The 17,298-nt window shown below is 48.8% G+C and overlaps 6 protein-coding genes across 6 annotated transcripts; 4 read left to right on the forward strand and 2 right to left on the reverse strand.

The window, feature by feature from the left end:
• Window positions 1-474: 474 nt before the first annotated feature.
• On the forward strand, window positions 475-2,628 carry rglB (polysaccharide lyase family 4 protein; the record flags this gene model as incomplete). Its single annotated transcript, XM_002569299.2, has 4 exons — window positions 475-1,129; window positions 1,197-1,288; window positions 1,349-1,363; window positions 1,411-2,628. 4 exons carry the CDS (start codon window positions 475-477, stop codon window positions 2,626-2,628), a joined length of 1,980 nt encoding a protein of 659 aa, XP_002569345.2.
• Window positions 2,629-3,223: 595 nt separating this feature from the next.
• N7525_006191 (uncharacterized protein) lies at window positions 3,224-3,753 on the reverse strand (the record flags this gene model as incomplete). Its single annotated transcript, XM_002569298.1, has 3 exons — window positions 3,224-3,280; window positions 3,334-3,419; window positions 3,474-3,753. 3 exons carry the CDS (start codon window positions 3,751-3,753, stop codon window positions 3,224-3,226), a joined length of 423 nt encoding a protein of 140 aa, XP_002569344.1.
• A 1,091-nt stretch (window positions 3,754-4,844) lies between these two features.
• Window positions 4,845-7,498, reverse strand: N7525_006192 (ferric reductase family protein; the record flags this gene model as incomplete). The annotated part of the gene is made up of 7 exons (XM_002569297.2): window positions 4,845-5,943; window positions 5,996-6,117; window positions 6,179-6,231; window positions 6,296-6,525; window positions 6,581-6,922; window positions 6,973-7,013; window positions 7,073-7,498. The coding sequence occupies 7 exons, from the start codon at window positions 7,496-7,498 to the stop codon at window positions 4,845-4,847; spliced, it is 2,313 nt and encodes a 770-aa protein (XP_002569343.2).
• A 1,302-nt stretch (window positions 7,499-8,800) lies between these two features.
• Window positions 8,801-10,217, forward strand: N7525_006193 (putative transcription regulator (RTG2); the record flags this gene model as incomplete). The annotated part of the gene is made up of 2 exons (XM_061213647.1): window positions 8,801-8,974; window positions 9,045-10,217. The coding sequence occupies 2 exons, from the start codon at window positions 8,801-8,803 to the stop codon at window positions 10,215-10,217; spliced, it is 1,347 nt and encodes a 448-aa protein (XP_061068078.1).
• A 589-nt stretch (window positions 10,218-10,806) lies between these two features.
• On the forward strand, window positions 10,807-13,574 carry N7525_006194 (uncharacterized protein; the record flags this gene model as incomplete). Its single annotated transcript, XM_002569295.2, has 10 exons — window positions 10,807-10,885; window positions 10,959-11,254; window positions 11,310-11,584; window positions 11,635-11,837; window positions 11,888-12,046; window positions 12,102-12,199; window positions 12,263-12,595; window positions 12,652-12,834; window positions 12,885-13,460; window positions 13,509-13,574. 10 exons carry the CDS (start codon window positions 10,807-10,809, stop codon window positions 13,572-13,574), a joined length of 2,268 nt encoding a protein of 755 aa, XP_002569341.1.
• Window positions 13,575-15,226: 1,652 nt separating this feature from the next.
• On the forward strand, window positions 15,227-17,217 carry sidI (putative long-chain-fatty-acid-CoA ligase; the record flags this gene model as incomplete). Its single annotated transcript, XM_002569294.2, has 5 exons — window positions 15,227-15,638; window positions 15,710-16,007; window positions 16,065-16,444; window positions 16,499-16,828; window positions 16,883-17,217. The coding sequence occupies 5 exons, from the start codon at window positions 15,227-15,229 to the stop codon at window positions 17,215-17,217; spliced, it is 1,755 nt and encodes a 584-aa protein (XP_002569340.1).
• Between the last annotated feature and the right edge of the window lie 81 nt (window positions 17,218-17,298).

The following is a 17,298-nucleotide window of genomic DNA, read 5'->3' on the forward strand; positions in this document are numbered from 1 at the left end:
TCTCGGACAAAGCTGAATGTGCCGTTTAGAATATCTTATCAGGCAAAAAGAATCCGTCTGTTGCGTGTAGTCTCATTTCACTCTTGGCTAAATACTTCTTCAGATGAAAATATCCCTAACACTCTCGGGCGATCAATCACCGAGCAATTCCTCCGTTCTCCGTCAAAGCCCCGCATCCCCAGACTTCCCCGTATAATCCCTCCCCCCTTCCCCCGGTGGGGTTGATGTGGAGTGACTGTCCTTCAGACTCAGATTAGAGGCTTTCTGTGTCATTCGTGGATTCTCAATCCATTAGAAAATCTCAAAGGCCGTGTGCAAAGAGAAATACAACTGAAATGGAGCTGTGTTTTGCTTCCATGAACAGTCGGCTGGTTCGGGGCATTGATATCCCGACATTTTGGGATCATTTATAAAGACAGGGTACCAATTCATGACGATGACTTTGCCAAAGAAGACCAACTCCTAAAGCCCCACATGCGCCCTTCTTTGTTGGCGGCCTTCACGGCGGCTACTGCTGCCACGGCGCTACACGTCGCAGAAAACCAGACTTACATCACTCTCGCCAATGATCGCTTATCAGCTGTTCTTCGAAAGAGTGCAGGCCAGATTGTCGATCTCACTCTGGATGGTCAGGACTTATTGGGCACTCAGTCGGGATCCACTGGAATAGGGCCCTATCTTGACTGTTATTGTACCCCGTCGGGCTTCTACACAGCTGGTGCCACATCCCCGAGCATGGAGGTAGTCCAGGGGACAGATTCTACCGGAACCAAATATGGAGGCATGATTCTAAGTGACACATATACTCCAACGGGCCAGCAATTCCAGCAGTACTGGTTCCTACGCGACGGCGAGACTGGTTTGCATATGTTCAGCCGATTGGCCTACCATAATGAGACCACACCTTTCCTTCGCAACCTGCAGGAATTCCGAACAATGTTTCGGCCAAACACCGATCTCTGGACGCATCTGACGTCTAGCGAGATCCAGACCGCACCCCTGCCAAGCAAAGAAGCCATTTCGAAGCAGATTGTTGTTCAAGATGCAACCTGGACATTCAACAACACGCCAAGCGATGCGTACTACACCCAGTTCTCTGAATACTTCACTAAATACACGTTCTCAAACCGTATGGTCAATCTCCCATTACCCTCCATTGTTGATCAATGTATTGACTAAGTCATGGTTCTTTCTAGAATGGAGAAATAATACAGTTCACGGTCTCTATGCTGACGGGAGCACCTCGAACGGGGCAACGTATGGAGCATGGCTAGTGATGAATACTAAGGTTGGTCATATCACTCCAATCTCCACAAAGATTGAATCCCATCTAACAAGCTTATTTTAGGATACATATTATGGTGTAAGTGATATCGAGCATGTTGGACGGCAGTGACCGACATCTCTCAGGGTCCACTCCATTCTGACTTAACAGTGGACGGGATCGTTTACAACTATATCGTATCAAACCATCATGGTGAGGGCACGCCAAACATCACAAATGGATTCGATCGCACTTTCGGTCCCCAGTTTTACCTTTTCAATGGCGGCAAGGGCTCGGCATCTCTCCAGGAACTGAGATCTGAGGCAGAGGAATTAGCAAATCCTCACTGGAACGCTGCATTCTATGATTCCATTGCAAAGCATGTCATCGGATATGCTCCCTCGAGCCAGCGAGGCAGTGTCAAGGGAACCGTGAAGCTTCCCAAGGGAGCCGTCCGCCCGATTGCCATCCTCACCGTTGATGGTCAATACTTCCAAGATAATAGCGCCGTCCCCGACTCATATCAGTACTGGACCGATGTTAATCAAGATGGAAGCTTCAGCATCGACCGTGTTAAAGAAGGAAAATACCGCCTCACTGTTTATGCAGAGGGCATTTTTGGTGACTTTGTGCGCGACGGGGTCATCATTCGCGCTGGAAGGCAGACTTCACTGTATGATATCTGGAACCAAGAGTCGGCAGGAACTGAGGTCTGGCGAATTGGGATTCCCGATAAATCGTCAGGGGAGTTCCGACGTGGCAATGCAAGAGATCCATCCCATCCGCTCCATCCTCCCGAGTATCTTATCTATTGGGGTGGTTATGACTGGCGTGCCGATTTCCCTGATGGTATCAACTACACTGTCGGTACTAGCGACCCTGCAACTGATCTCAACACTGCCCATTGGTCGGTCTTTGGGCCAACGGCAAAGGATTCCCACGTCGAGTATGACACAACGTACGACTGGAACATCCATTTCAAGCTCAACTCGAAGCAATTGAAGAGGCGTAAAACAGCCACATTGACCTTGCAATTAGCAGCCGCGAAGACCGCAGCAGGCAACACGGATGTGTGGAATCCCGCCGAACCATACAACAATTTGTCACTGGAAAGTTATATCAACAATCAGGCAGACCCCCTAACTCTCACTGTGGGGTTTAATCAATCAAGCAGCTGTATTGTGCGGTCTGCTGTAAGCTGCTACCAGGTTGGGTCACGAATGGAGTTCCCTGCGGCTTGGTTGCATGTCGGAGACAATGTGTTGCGGTTGCATTTACCTTTCAACGCAACAGATACAGAGACTGCCATTCTCCCCGCCACTGTTTATGTGCAATACGATGCTATCCGGCTGGAGCTGAAGTAATATAGCTGTGTGATGACGAGTGTAGCGCTTGCCAAAACAGCCGAATCAAACTCATATGTATTCTTCTACATTGGTCATTATGGTTAGGGTATTTGGGGGTTCGCCTCAACCGATCAGCAGATAAAATCCGCCTTGTTTGACTAAATTCTACATCCACACCCGGTTAATGGAGTGGTTCAAATAGAGTCAGGGGTCGCGGCATCATGGCTGTCTCCCTTCGGCCTAAAGAGATAAGTCTATGGAATCAAGCATCCTCCTTTGAGCGCAATCCGGAGTGGTTCTGGCCGAAATATAGGACCTTTCATTCTCAATAGAAATAAATACATTTAGTTAAAAAGTCCCAGGGGCTGGTGACAAACGAAAGACAAATGAATGGCAAGATCCGCTTTCAAGAAGAGCGATCCCACAAATTTGAGAATGCTGGCCAACAAGATCAGATAAAAGAGGTCCACAGGTGTTGCAAGTGTACATATATGTACTTAGTACTAATATCCATGTTCAGCCCCTCCCCGCACGAGACCGCCACAATTGACAAGTTCGATGGTTCTCGTTGATATTTCCACGGCGGAAAGGGGTGCACTCGATGAAATGCAATTTACAGAAGGCTGCCGAAGCTGACACAAGGGGCGGCGACGCCGACGAGGTTGCCGTTCTATTGAAATTAGTGACTATGTTCCTCTTCCGTCGTCCTAAGGGAGCACATACAGCCTGGGAGTTGGAGTTCTGGCAGCAACCAACGGCCTGCTGGCAGTTCTTCTTGAGGAAGTCAGTCAAACCAGCAGCGCCAAGAACTATCAAATTGTCAGTCTCGCGCTTCAGTTCAATAGAGTAGATATATCACTTACCAGAGACGGGGATGTCAAGCTGGGTGCAGCCCTGGCCGAGGCCGAGACCATCGCCGCCAATGACACCGAGAACATTGGAGAGGACACCAATGTTGTTCTGGCTCACACCCTCGTTCTTGTTGATCTTGTTGCAGCAAGACATCTGGGCACCGTTACCGCACTGGTTCACTGCGTGTTCGACCTCATTGCTGGACTGGGGAGCAACGCCGGCGGCAGAGCCCGAGCCAGGCAGAGCCATAGCGGTCGCAGCGAAAAGGAAGGCAGGGACGAAGAACTTCATTTTGATTGTGTTGGAGAATGCGAAAAGCGATTGAAAGTGGGTAGATTGAGAAAGCTTGGAAGACTTTTGAAGATGAGAGAGTTGGAGACTTGGATTATGGATAAAGAACGATAAAGAACGCTGGAAATATCGTGCCTTTTATACCTTTTCTGGTTCTCAAACTCCTCTCGAGTCCTTTCTCTTCATGGCTTTGTGGCAAGAAAGACTCCGTGCTCGCCCACCATGCAAGCTCTTAGCACCACTGCAGGGGAAGTGGGTGCCTTCGTGAATTATTGCATTCGGGCAGCAGACTAGGGCTTGGCCGATATGAGTTATCGGCTCTTGACGATCCATACTCAACCGTAGGTGTAAAGATGCATGAATCTGTCCAAGATTTTCCCCTGCCGATCAACGGACCCTGCCGGTATGGGTATGTTCCCCAGACGCCGGTGGGACGAGATGTGCATAGGTTGCATATGGAGGTCAGGAAACCCTAAAGTTGAGGGCTGCTGATTGTGATCTTCATTTGGAGTGATACTCCGTACTCCGTATTTGCTGCTGCTTCTTTTTCTTCTTTTTTTTTTCTTGGCTTTTGAATCTGCGTGTGACGTCTGGGTTCATCCGGGTTGTGGAGTGAGCATTTGATGAATCTGATCTATCACTTCCCATCGCGCCGATCTTCTTGCTTTTGTTGGGTAGAGTATTATTTTGATGTTCCATTTCCCAGTATTGTCTTTAAGCGTTGGACGCCTCGATTTGGAATCTTTGGTCCCCAATTTGAAATCGATAGTCGCATGCGTGGCGTAGGAACCTCCTGCGTCGTGCCTGCATCGTGCATGACGCACTCCTGTCAGCCACCAACATCCACATCTCTATCCCCAGGTCGGTATGTTAATCACGATTGAGTGATACTCTCAACCCACATTGCAGAAAACCTAAAGCCGTAAACCCCCTGTCCAAATTCGCCACATACAAGCGTACGGCCAAGATATTCTATCTGTGCCGATCTAACCAAGGAAATACCAAGTTGTAGTCTCATAAATTCTACACAGGTCATCAGTATATGCATGATGTCGTATACTCATCACATAAGTTCTCGTATAGCCCCTTGCCTACCACGTAAAAGACTCCTCCACAAATTCAATAAAGCGGTGGCCTTGGCGCATCGCTAGATGTGTCGCGGCGCGTGCTTCATCTGCCATCCTTGGTGGGCCACATACCAGGATGGCAAGACTAGTACCAGCTGAGCATGCATCGCAGGCCCGGCTCATGATCAGGGATTGAAGGTCAGGTCGACCTGACTGCGTCTCGAACCCTAAGTCGGTAGGATCTTCAGAGTATGTCGTGGAATCACGCGTAGCGTAGAATGAGGCACTGAAGTCCTCTCGTTTGAGGGCGTGCTTCAGCTCCCGCCGCGCGACATCTTGAATGAACGCCGCTTGTTTGGTGGTCCAAACAAGCTCCATGTCTCTCACCCGCGTTTTCTCATTCTCGAGGCTTGCATCCCAGTCTTCAACCGACCGGCGGAGGTGATCTTGAATATAAGGCACAGCCGACGCTATCCCCGTTCCACCAACAATGATCAAGACCGATTCATACCTCCACAGTGGAAAGGTTTCTCCATAAGGGCCCTCAAGAAGAATGGTTGTTTCGCTTGTCTTATCTGGTGAGCTCAGACATTGCCGGCGCAACTGTTTGGTCCAACCGTCATACGGGCGAACCCAGAAAGTCAATTTCAACTTCAAAGGTTTATCCTGGTCCGAAGAGCCATTTTCTGAATTGCATTGGTAATCTCGGTCGGAGACAACGCCTGTAAGAAGCGGCACATGCGAAACATCAAGCGATTTGGTCCTTCCGTCGGATGTCGGTACCAACGACGTCTGGTCCCCTATTTCGTAAGACCAAGCTCCGATTGTAAAAGGATGGCTCTCCCAGCCGGTGACCCGAAATGGTTGGTATAAAAAGTAGTACTGTCCTGGTGAAGGTTGTAGCGAGGGTGTTCCTGGTGTGACCTCCAACCGCACCACGTCGGCCGTTTCATCGTAAACCATGCGGCTCACAGAAAGCTTCACAAGTCTCCTACTTGAAAAATTCACGTGAATGTTGCAGTAACACAATCGCACAAGTCGAAGGAAGCGATCAATGACCCATAAAGCTAGTGTGGGCCATAGGTACTTCCAGTATTCGTTCCCTTCGAATATGACTGTGTGGCTGCCAATTGTTAGAAAGATATGCGGGAATCTGATCAGGCTGAAGTACTTACTAAAAGCAGCCAACAAGAGTGAGAATCGAAAGCACGATATGAGCAATCAAGAAGACCTCATATGTCGCAATGCGAATCCGATCCAACGACGTGATCAACAGCAGAACCATCACGAAAGTGCCCTAATATTGCATGAGCACTGGATTATCTATCAACTTGGGATCAGCCAAATTAGCAACTTACCAAAATACCCCATAGAACATAGGTCTTGGACAGACCCCTCCAAGCTTTGCCCGCTGCGATGTTGCAACAACCGTCAGTATTTTAGCCTGCATTAGAAATGAAATGCTCAAAACTTACTTTGGATGAACATAACGACGTAAAGGATAGAGTGCACTACTGCCTGTACAGTAGCCACCCGGGCTACATGACGATGGAATATATTGAACGATGCAAAACTCCATCCAGTGGCCCACAGGAAAATATTATTTCGCCCGCCAAAGAGCCATAAAAGGGGCAAGTTAGCAAATGACATAATCCCAGTACGGTCTGCAGAGTAACGCAGAATCTGGCTTGGGACATCGGGATAGCTTGAATTTCTGTCAATATTGTGCACGTTGTCGATCCCGCACGCTCAGTACGTACTAGATGTTTCCGGGAAAGGTGCGATAGCCCACGACACTCAATACGATGCTGATTGTCCAGAACCCCACCACTATAAGCGCCTCAACTCTGGTGGAGAATGTGAAGCCTAGCAGATGTCGACCATGTGTTGTTGCCAAAGGCGACGGAATCATCAGATGAGTCTGGATCCAGTGAAGCCCTGTCCCTACCAACGGGGTGTTTTTCAAGAGCTTTATGAGAGGATATACATTGGATTCGAGCGCACGCTCTGCACAACGTTGTCGGCGGTGGAATAACCAATCGCACAAGCGATAAGCCATCCCTAGTGACAGGACGCCACCCCAATATGCGTAGCCAATATACCTAATTACTCAACACATGAACATTTTGCTCTCCGGTTTGCACAGACTTACCCAAATGCATGATGTGACCAAGTTTCAAATTCCCAAGTTTCCTAGGACGTTGATAAGCTTTAGGGCTACTAGATCCCGAGATGGTGGGGAATGGTCTCACAATCGTGTTGAACATTAGACCGAAGTAAGACGCAGAAAGAAGGACAGGCGTATCCGCTGGCTCGCCTCGGGACAACTCTTGATAGTCAACAGTCCTCATATTCTTTATGGCATCCTCTGTAAGGTTTTCGGCGACGGCTTCTCTCGGCAGCAGCTCAAGGTTTCCAAATTCTTGACACTGGTCAGCCAGCTGGGTCAGGCCTATCCCCCGTTCCTGCTCATTGCAATATATCTCGGATGCGGCGTATATCGATGCGACTTTGAGCGGATTCCGGCATTGCGATTCCCAAACGTCTTTGCCCTTTGTGGGAAGACCAACGAACGATATGTAGTTGTATGCCGAGCAAACAGCCGTCACGCACCGCTCGTCCTCGTGGTTGGCCCAGACACCCTGGGCGAGTGCGATTACCAGCCAACGGAGCAACATGGTGAGTCCCCAGACTGCAGGCCGGTCTGCGGGTGGGCAAAGAAACGGTTGAAGGCGAAAGGCGGAGCACCGGCAGTAGGCCGATAATCGCACTGATCAGGTGGGCCCATGTGGATCAGCGAAGTCTCTGAACCATAGGATCTCGGACAAAATTTCCTAAGGAATGGAATCAGACGAAGAGCCAAGTTGGATTCTGACACAAATTTTCCAAGAGAGCTTGAAAGAAATGAAGAAAGAAAGAAAGGAGAACCAGCTTGATGCGTGGAGAACTCGGAATCCATGCCCCCGGGAAAACATTGATGTCTTATCTGATCTGATTGATTAGACGACACGTGACGCCATGATTGGCTTAGCTCATTTCAGTCACTTTAAGTGTACCACCGTATATTTACTCCTCACAGTAGAGTACCCCGTTAAATGTATGTAAATTACTTGGGAACAAAATTAGGTACATACTGGGGGAATGTGGTCGTTATCCTTTTCCGTTGTGGCAGAAGTTTATATCCCATATCCTTGTGATATATATACGAGGGCCTACAATGCATTAAATGTTCTCCCTTGGGCTATTTGTAGCCATGCTCCCCAATTATTATTCTACATACCTACGCCCCAAACATAGGCTCCAAACGAAGTACTTTTTTTTTTCTGTTTTCTTTTTTTATAGCAAAATTTAACTTGTGAAAACTGACCATATGATGTACCACTATTTAAGTCTTGACACCCAAGGCACAAAATGATACTGGCAGAACATTGGGCGGTCAATGATGATGTCACGGGACTTTTCTTCCCCAAAGGTATCCATAGCTGAAATTCAATAGACGTAAACCTAAGCAACACATCAACTGGTCGCCTTAATGGGAGGAGGCAACCGAATTCCACCAATGAATAGCCAGAAGGTGACATCTGATCCGGGGCAGAACTTATACCTTCATGCGGTGGTCGATTTGGGCAGGTAGGCAGACCTAATCCACTTCGTTACCCCTCCAATGTGGCCGGGTGAGGACTCGTCACTGACTTAGGATATTACAGTAATGGCATCCGTTGTTCGATCTCGGACCTCTCCCCCCAACCACCCGTGTCATCCCTACTGTACATTATCACCGGGTCAACATCTCGCTCTACGAGGCTCAAGTGGATCCCGACTCAGGCAGCCGAATCCCCATTCCGCAGCATGTCATCGACCGAATCGTTAGTGCCATAGTTCGTTTCCAGATTGTCTGCGTGGAGATTGGAGTTCCCGCTCAGAACATTCGGATCATCGCTACGGAAGCAACTCGAAGTGCTATCAATGCCTCCGCGTTCATGGACGCCATCCGCCATAAAACCGGGATTTCGGTGGAAGCATTACGAAAGGAGGAGGAGGGAGTTATCGGGGCATGGGGCATTGCCAGCAGTGTTTCAGACGTGGAGGGACTTGCGCTTGATTTGGGGGGTGGCAGCATGCAGATGACTTGGATCACATCGCACGCGGGCAACGTGCGTATGAGTTCCCAAGGGTCGGTCAGCTTTCCGTACGGAGCAGCTGCGTTGACCCAGAAACTCGCAGATCTCGAACGGGGCAAAGGCAAAGAGGAAGCGCACAAAGCTCGGGAGCAATTTCGCCGGGAAATGGCAGGCAACTTTCGCGCCGCTTTTGATACCCTCAATGTCCCTGAACAGCTCGTTCAAAGAGCCCGAGAGCAAGGGGGATTTCCTCTTTACCTCTCAGGGGGGGGGGTTTCGGGGATGGGGCTATCTTCTGTTATATCTGCACCAGACCAAGGGCCAAAGTTACCCCATTTCGATTATTAATGGATATACGGCACCTAAGAAAGACTTCGAGGATACCGAGGCTCTCAAAGAGGTGGCTCGGACGGCACACGAAATCTTCCGTGTCTCAGACCGGCGACGCAAGCAAGTGCCCTCGGTGGCGTTCTTAGTCAAGACCCTGGCTGAATCATTACCGCATGGGATCAATGAAGCCCATTTCTGCCAAGGTGGAGTACGGGAAGGTGTGCTGTTCCGTGAGATGCTCCCGGTTGTCCGCCAGCAGGATCCCTTGGAGGTTGCCACGGCCCGTTATGCGCCCCCGTCGGCCGAGGCACTGGCCGCTCTATTGTTGGCGGCCCTCCCTCGACCATCTGCTAGCCGATCGTTCCCGTCTTCCATCAGTCTTCACCTTGTTCAGGCCTTTGCCAATGCCCTCTATTATCACGCCACAATGTCCAAAGAACTCTCCTCTAGTGCCGCACTATATAGCACTAGCACTGGGATACTAGCCTCCACACATGGTATTCCACATGACCACCGTGCTCTCCTGGCACTAATGCTCCAGGAGCGTTACGGCGGAGAATTGCCCCCCAGAGACGTGGAATTCAAGACACACCTCCAGGGAATCTTGACTCCGGAGGAGGTTTGGTGGACGCGGTATCTTGGCAAACTAGGCTTCGTCTTAGGCCAGCTGTACCCAACCGGTTCTATCGATACCTCCAAGCCTCGAATTATCCCCTCGGCACAATGGAAGAATGGGTTAGGGAAGAAGGGCAAGAAAGAAGGGTTGGATTTGACGATCTCTATTCAAAAAGTTGCATATGACCCGTCTCACTTGAGGCAAGAGCTCGAAAATGATGTGCAGAAAATCCAGAAGGTGGGAAAGCGGAAGAATTGGATTGGTGGAAGAAATGGCTGGGGCATCAAAGTGCGTGTCTCAGTGATAGAAGAGGATTTAGTGGCTCGGTGAGTGGAGAAAGGCCGTGAAGTTGGCCCATTATGTCTGTGATCATCGAATTATGCCAGTCCGTATGGCCCTGGGTTCATACACACAGGATAATATGCTTGGTTCCAAATGAACCCCGGTTGATCAAATCCACCATTATTCCGCAATGCACCCGTGGCCTTCCTCTATCCTCAACCTGGTCATGCAGACGATATGTATATGGGTCTCCGCAAAGCTTCAGGACACTTTGAATATAATTTCTACCACTAACCTCGACCTAGGTCCATGGTACCTAGGTAAATTGAAGCAAAACAAACAAACTTCTAGGCAACCACGAAAACGGAAACGAAATAAACCAAAAATGGAGTCTGGGATAATCCAATGATCCAATAATCTGCTAGACCCACATAAAGAATGAAGCTTGTCTCACTGTTGATTACCTAGGTAGGTACGTACCTTCCAAGGTTCCGAGGTTCCGAGGTTGGTAGCCCTATAGGGCTGAGAACACTGGAGCCTTCCACGGATTCAGTTGCATCCGAATTACACCTTCTTTCTCTTATCTGATCCTTCTTATCTGATCTTTCTTTCTTTGTTCCTTTTTCCTTCATGCATCATGGAAGCCAACAAAGGCATTAATCTGGAGAAATCCATTAGTGAAAAGGAAGTCCACGACGGAAACAATGCTGATTCGGGTATGTCCATTGACTTTTTCTACGTTCTTTTTTTTTTTTTTTTTTCCCCCGCGAAATTCTCACATAACTACAGACGCAGATTCACAGACTGAAGTATTGCGGGCTGCTGGTATAGGCATAGCAAAAGATGATCCTACTGAGCCAGTTCTCACTCTCCGTATGTGGGTGCTTGGAATCGCCTTTTGCGTGGTCGTTAGCGGGTTGAACACACTTTACACCCTCCGCGCCCCTTCTTTGACAATTTCGGGTTCGGTGGTACTCTTTTTGGCCTATCCCCTAGGAAAACTTTGGGAGAAAGTAATCCCAAACCGGAAGCTTCCGCTAGGAAGACTGGCATTCGATCTCAACCCGGGCCCCTTTAATACGAAGGTAAGTCCTTTAGAAAAGACAGGTTATAGGTATCAATCTAACAAAGATTCTACAGGAGCATGTTTTGATCTATATAATGTCTAACCTTAGTATTTACGTCCGTCTTGGCGCCGATGTTCTGACAGAGCAGCAAATGTTTTATGGCTACAAGGCAGGATGGGGATTCCAATTTCTCATTACTTTCTCCACATTTTTCATCGGGTTCTGTCTTGCTGGGCTATTCCGGGCCATTGTAGTAGTTCCTCAAGAGCTGATCTGGCCTGGAGTTCTGGGTGTTACTGCGTTGACCACAACCCTACACCATGTCAACCAGGAACAGGTCCAACTGCGGTGAGTTTTCCGGAATTTTCTCTCGGCTCACCGGAACTGATGGATGGCAGTTACAATACGTGGAAAATGTCTCGCTATGCCTTCTTCACTATGACATTTTGCATATCGTTTTGCTGGTATTGGTTCCCGGATTTCATCTTCCCGGCGCTTAGCTATTTCAGCTTTCCGTGTTGGATCAAACCCGAGAGCGAAGTAGTTAATCAGATATTCGGAATGAGGTCTGGAATGGGACTGTTGCCGATTACCTTTGATTGTGAGTGACACGACTTCGCAACTCAACCGACGCGCTAACGGGGACCATAGGGAGTCAAATATCTTACGTTGGATCTCCTTTACTCATCCCCTCGTGGGCAGTTCTCAACGTCTTCATTTCCCTGGTGTTCTGGATTTGGATTGTGGCTGTTGCTTGTTACTATACCAATGTGTGGAACACAGGCTACCTACCTTTTCAGAGTTCCCAAGGTACAACCCATGCGTTCAAGCTCCCGAGGCCACCAAAACTGACTTGTGCACACAGTATTCGACAATACTGGAAATGCTTACAGAGTCAGAAAGATTGTCAATGCCGCTTCAGGCTATCAGCTCGATGTTAATAAGTACCTTGCTTACTCTCCGGTATTTTTGCATGTCCTATAAAATCAGAAACTCAAAGTCCATCTAACCTCAAGGGTAAAATAGGTATATATGCCAGTTACCTACGCGTTGAATATGTTTGGGCTATCATTTGCCACTCTGAGCGCTCTTCTTGTTTGGGTTATACTTGAAAGGCGTCATGTCATGGCTGATGCAGCCAAAAGGTTGCCTCGATTGGTCATGGAATCCCTTCCCGGTCGCTCCAGAGAGTACAGCGAGGACGAGAGAGGAGACCCGGATGTGCCCTTGTGGTGGTATTTGGTTGCATGCATCTTAGCCTTATTCATGTCCATGTTCGCCGTTGAGTGGTGGGATGTTGAACTGAGATGGTACGGTGTTTTGCTGGCGTGCGCTGTGGCATTGATCTTCTATCCTCCGGTGAGTCTGCCCTGTACCGATTTGCATATCTGACACGTCTCCCTGACCAATATTAGTTGGCTTTGGTCTACGCCACTTCTAACCTCAAGATCAACATCGATATCTTCTGCCGTATTGTGGCTGGTTTCGTCTTTGAGGGCAAGGTCCTGGCCAATATCTGGTTCTTTGACATCGGATACATCACGACCATCAAGGGTCTTTACTTTGCCCAGGATATGAAACTGGCGTACTATTGCCATGTGAGCGCTCTCTTTTCCTAGTTTGGTTGAACCATGCTGATACCCCGAAGATCCCTCAACGAAAATTGTTCTTGGTTCAATGCGTTGGAATGCTTGTCGGCACGCTCTCCTCCCTCGGTGTCCTCAATTGGGCCCTGGATCACATCACCGGAATCTGCACTAGCGCTGCTGTCAATGGGTTCAGTTGCCCTTACAGCAGCACCCACTTCAATACTTCTCTGATCTGGGGTGCGGTGGGCCCTCGCCGCTATTTCTCGAACCAAATTGGTTATTCCGCTTTGCTTTACTTCTTCCTCCTTGGTGCCATTTTACCCATTCCTGTCTATTATATCACCCGCCGATACCCCAAGTCGCTGTGGAGGAGGGTCCATGTCCCCCTATTTCTTGGGGGGCTGAATTACCTGCCCCCTGCGACTGGGATGAATTACGGCAGTTGGGCAGTTGTCGGGCTCACTTTTGGCTGGCTGGTTCGAAAGCGCCTGCATAGCTGGTGGAGTAAATATAACTTTGTGCTCAGTTCTGCCATGGACTCATCTGTGGGAATTGCTGGTGCCATGATTTTCTTCGCAATTTATTTCACCGGCGCCAGCGAACATTTCAACTGGTGGGGAACAGAGGTTCACAAGGTGTGTGTAAATCCCTTGTGTTTAATCACTCCCACTGACTATTGGCAGAACACCTGCGATTGGAAAGGCTGCGCACATCTTTCTATACCGAAGGGCGGAAAGTTCGCCATTTAGAACCCCATGTACTAATGTGCCATCTACCTGAGATGCATCCGTGTCTTTTGACCGGAGCTTGGATTCAGAGCATGCCAAGTATGAGTGCTTTTTACACCTGATTATCAGTTACTCTGATCGTATGGGGAATCTGGAATCTGTGTTGTTGAGAAGCAATGATAAGACTAGTCCGCTCTTAACAGCTGAACAGACAGCCGCAAGAATGAAGCTATTACGATACTAACAAAGCAACTATCGCGTAGTTAGGGATATTTCAATGCAGATCAAGGCCTAGACCTCTGCCCCCTCCATCAATTAACATCCCTAGAAACAAAGATAGAAACTTGACTAACTAGAACTTACATGTATGTACTTCGTACATCCCTGGCATTCAGCCCTAGTGGATTAGATGACATATTTCACAATACCAAGGTGGCCTTTCCATGCCCAATGCATACTTCCAATCCATTCCGGTTCCTTGTAATATTATTCATTGAACGTGGAATCCTTCGAGTGGTATTGGTATTTTCGGTATTTGTACATATGTATTCTTCAAGTGGGTCCAATACGAAGCCGCCGATGTCGGGAATGATTGATTAGATCAGCCCGATTGATTAGATTTCCAAGGTTGGAAGGTACATATGTACCTAGGTAAGGTTGCACATTCGCACAATGATGAATGGCAGCTGGGATGGTTTATTTCAAACATTGAACTACATACGTGTATCAATTCTTCTAGAGCTGCAGTGCCTGACCAAGACGATCCAGGTGGCCCACTGTCGTCTTTCGAAAAGCGAAGACTAGTTTCGGAATGACAAAATCTGCCAAGAGCCAGTGCCACAATTATTCAGACCGACCCGGAAATGTGGCCCCAGCTGGTAGGAATTTCCAAGGTTGACGTCGTACTCCTCCGTACGGAGAAAAATGGGCAACTGATTGATAAAAACCCCCGGCATCAGATTCTGCACACAAGTTATCTGATCCCGGGTGGGGTCAGTGCCACGAGGAGGGGGGTTTTTTTAGTTTTCCTTCAGTGCCGATTGCGACCAATGGCCATGCTACAGTGACGGAAAACCCACCGATCCCCAGTGAGACCAAGAAGAATTATACATCCGACCAATATGTTGTATAGACATCTTGCTAGAAGGTTCATGTTGTAGGTATCTCATGTTACTCTCAGATATCCGCGATTTCCGGTATCAGTCCACCCTAACACAATTCTCATAAAATAAATTCTCACTCAAGGCTTAGCCCAGAGTTTTGCGACGTATTATATGTCATATAGGAAACATTTCTTCAAATGTACCTTGCATATCTGTACGTAGATGTTGCAGAGTACTCCCGAGGTCCATATGCAGGAACTAACATTCGATAAGCTTGAAAGACAATTACCGAGCTTGCGTATCCTGCCAAGATTCCAAGGTTCGCTTGAAGCCTAAGTGGAGTCTTGTACGACGCCAAGATCGAGCACCAGCCAAGCACAAAAGCCAAAAACCCACGAAAATTACCTAGGTGCCTAGATACCAATACAAAACCTCCGATGTGGAAATCTGATGGAATTAATTGAATTTATCTTGTGCGGAATTTGTCGCGGTATTGTCGGCTACATCTATAAACCCGCCCTGTCCAAGGTTTTCCTCCTTCTCTTTCATTTTTCTCAACTTCCATCTACCATGGCGGCCCCAAGAAGTGTACAGCGCTTGCAGCAGACGTTGTCGCACGTACAGCCTCCTATTAATCCACAGCTATCTCTTGTCGCAGGCCCGACGGAGCCACAGCTGCTGGATATTACCTTGGGTGAGCTGCTAACACTACAAGCACTGCAGTATGGGAGAATTGAGTGCTTGGTCTTCCCCTGGACTGGTGCACGATGGACGTATGGCCAGCTGAAAGATGAGACCGACCGTCTAGCTAGGGGAATGTTGGCTTCGGGTATTCAAAAAGGCGATCGCGTCGGAATCATGGCGGGCAATTGTGAACAATACATCTCGGTGTTCTTCGCGGCCGCACGAGTTGGGGCTATTTTGGTCGTTTTGAACAACACGTACACCCCCTCCGAGCTGTATTACGCCCTAAATCACAGTGGTGGGTGATATCCACTTCCCGTATTTATTGACTCCATACTAATCTCGGCGTTTTGTTCTATTTTCATTCAGAATGCCGAATGCTTTTCATGACACCACGAATTGGACGTCATAATCTCGAGGAGGTCCTTACCCAACTTGGCCCTAATCCTAAAAAAGCGGCGACCTCGGAAACACTGGAGGAAATTGTCATTCTCCGCGAAAGCTATAACAACTTCCCCACCTATCACGATGTCATGGAACGCGGCCTGTCCCAGGCTGCACATGTGCTCCAGGACCGCGAGGCCGAGTTACAGCCGGATGATGTCTGCAATCTGCAATTCACAAGCGGTTCAACAGGCAATCCTAAAGCTGCAATGTTGACACATCAGTATGTGGACCATGTACAACAAACTCAATCTTAAAGATATAGCTAACTCCTCCGCAGCAACTTGGTTAACAACTCGCGCTTTATTGGTGATCGCATGAATCTCACCTCTTTTGATGTTCTGTGTTGCCCGCCGCCATTGTTCCACTGCTTCGGGCTGGTCCTGGGCATGCTTGCGGTAGTCACCCATGGCGCCAAGATTGTCTTCCCTAGCGAAACCTTCGACCCCAAGGCGGTTTTGCATGCCATCTCCGACGAGAAATGCACTGCTCTACACGGTGTCCCAACCATGTTTGAGGCGATCCTTTCCGTTCCCAAGCCCTCAAACTTTGATACCTCAAACCTCCGCACAGGCATTATTGCCGGGGCCCCAGTCCCACGGCCACTGATGAAGCGGCTCTTTGCAGAATTAAATATGACCGAATACACTAGTAGCTATGGTACAGTCCCCTTCTCCCTTGGTCTGCTGATCAAGTGCTAACCTAAGCCTCTAGGTCTCACGGAGGCCTCGCCCACTTGCTTCAATGCTTTCACCACCGACAGCATCCACACAAGATTGACGACCGTCGGAAAGGTTCTGCCCCACGCTCGCGCGAAGATTATCGATACCCATGGGAACATCGTTCCCGTTGGTCAGCGTGGCGAGCTTTGCATGGCCGGCTACCAGCTCACCAAGGGATACTGGAATAACCCGGAGAAGACGGCAGAGACATTCATAACCGATGCCGAGGGTGTCAAATGGCTGAAGACTGGTGACGAAGCTTCCTTCAACGCCGAAGGGTACTGCACTATCACCGGTCGCTTCAAAGATATCATCATTCGTGGTAAGTTCGAACAGCCGGACATTGATAGCGATTTCTAATTCTGAGGTCTGATAGGCGGCGAAAACATTTATCCTCTCGAAATCGAAGAACGATTGGCCGCACATCCGTCAATTGAGTTAGCATCTGTGATTGGTATTGCCGACCCCAAATACGGCGAGGTTGTTGGGGCTTTTATCGCGATTGCTTCGGGAGCAGAACGTCCGACCGACGATGAACTGCGCACATGGACTCGGGATACTTTGGGTCGACACAAAGCCCCACAGCATGTGTTTGTATTCGGAGAAGAGGGGGCTTCGAGCACGGTTCCCGTGACGGGAAGCGGGAAAGTTCGCAAGGTGGAGTTACGGCAAATGGCGATGGCGGTGCTGGCCGAGCGCCGGAAGGCATGAACGAAAAAAAAGACAAGGAGAAAAGGAGAAAAGGAGCACAGATTGTACAGTCCTCGAGTTGACTTAGTATAGAGACTAGAT

This window comes from Penicillium rubens (genome assembly GCF_028828025.1).
Source record: "Penicillium rubens strain IBT 27055 chromosome Unknown utg000003l_segment0_segment0, whole genome shotgun sequence".
NCBI classification, from domain to species: Eukaryota; Fungi; Ascomycota; class Eurotiomycetes; order Eurotiales; family Aspergillaceae; genus Penicillium; species Penicillium rubens.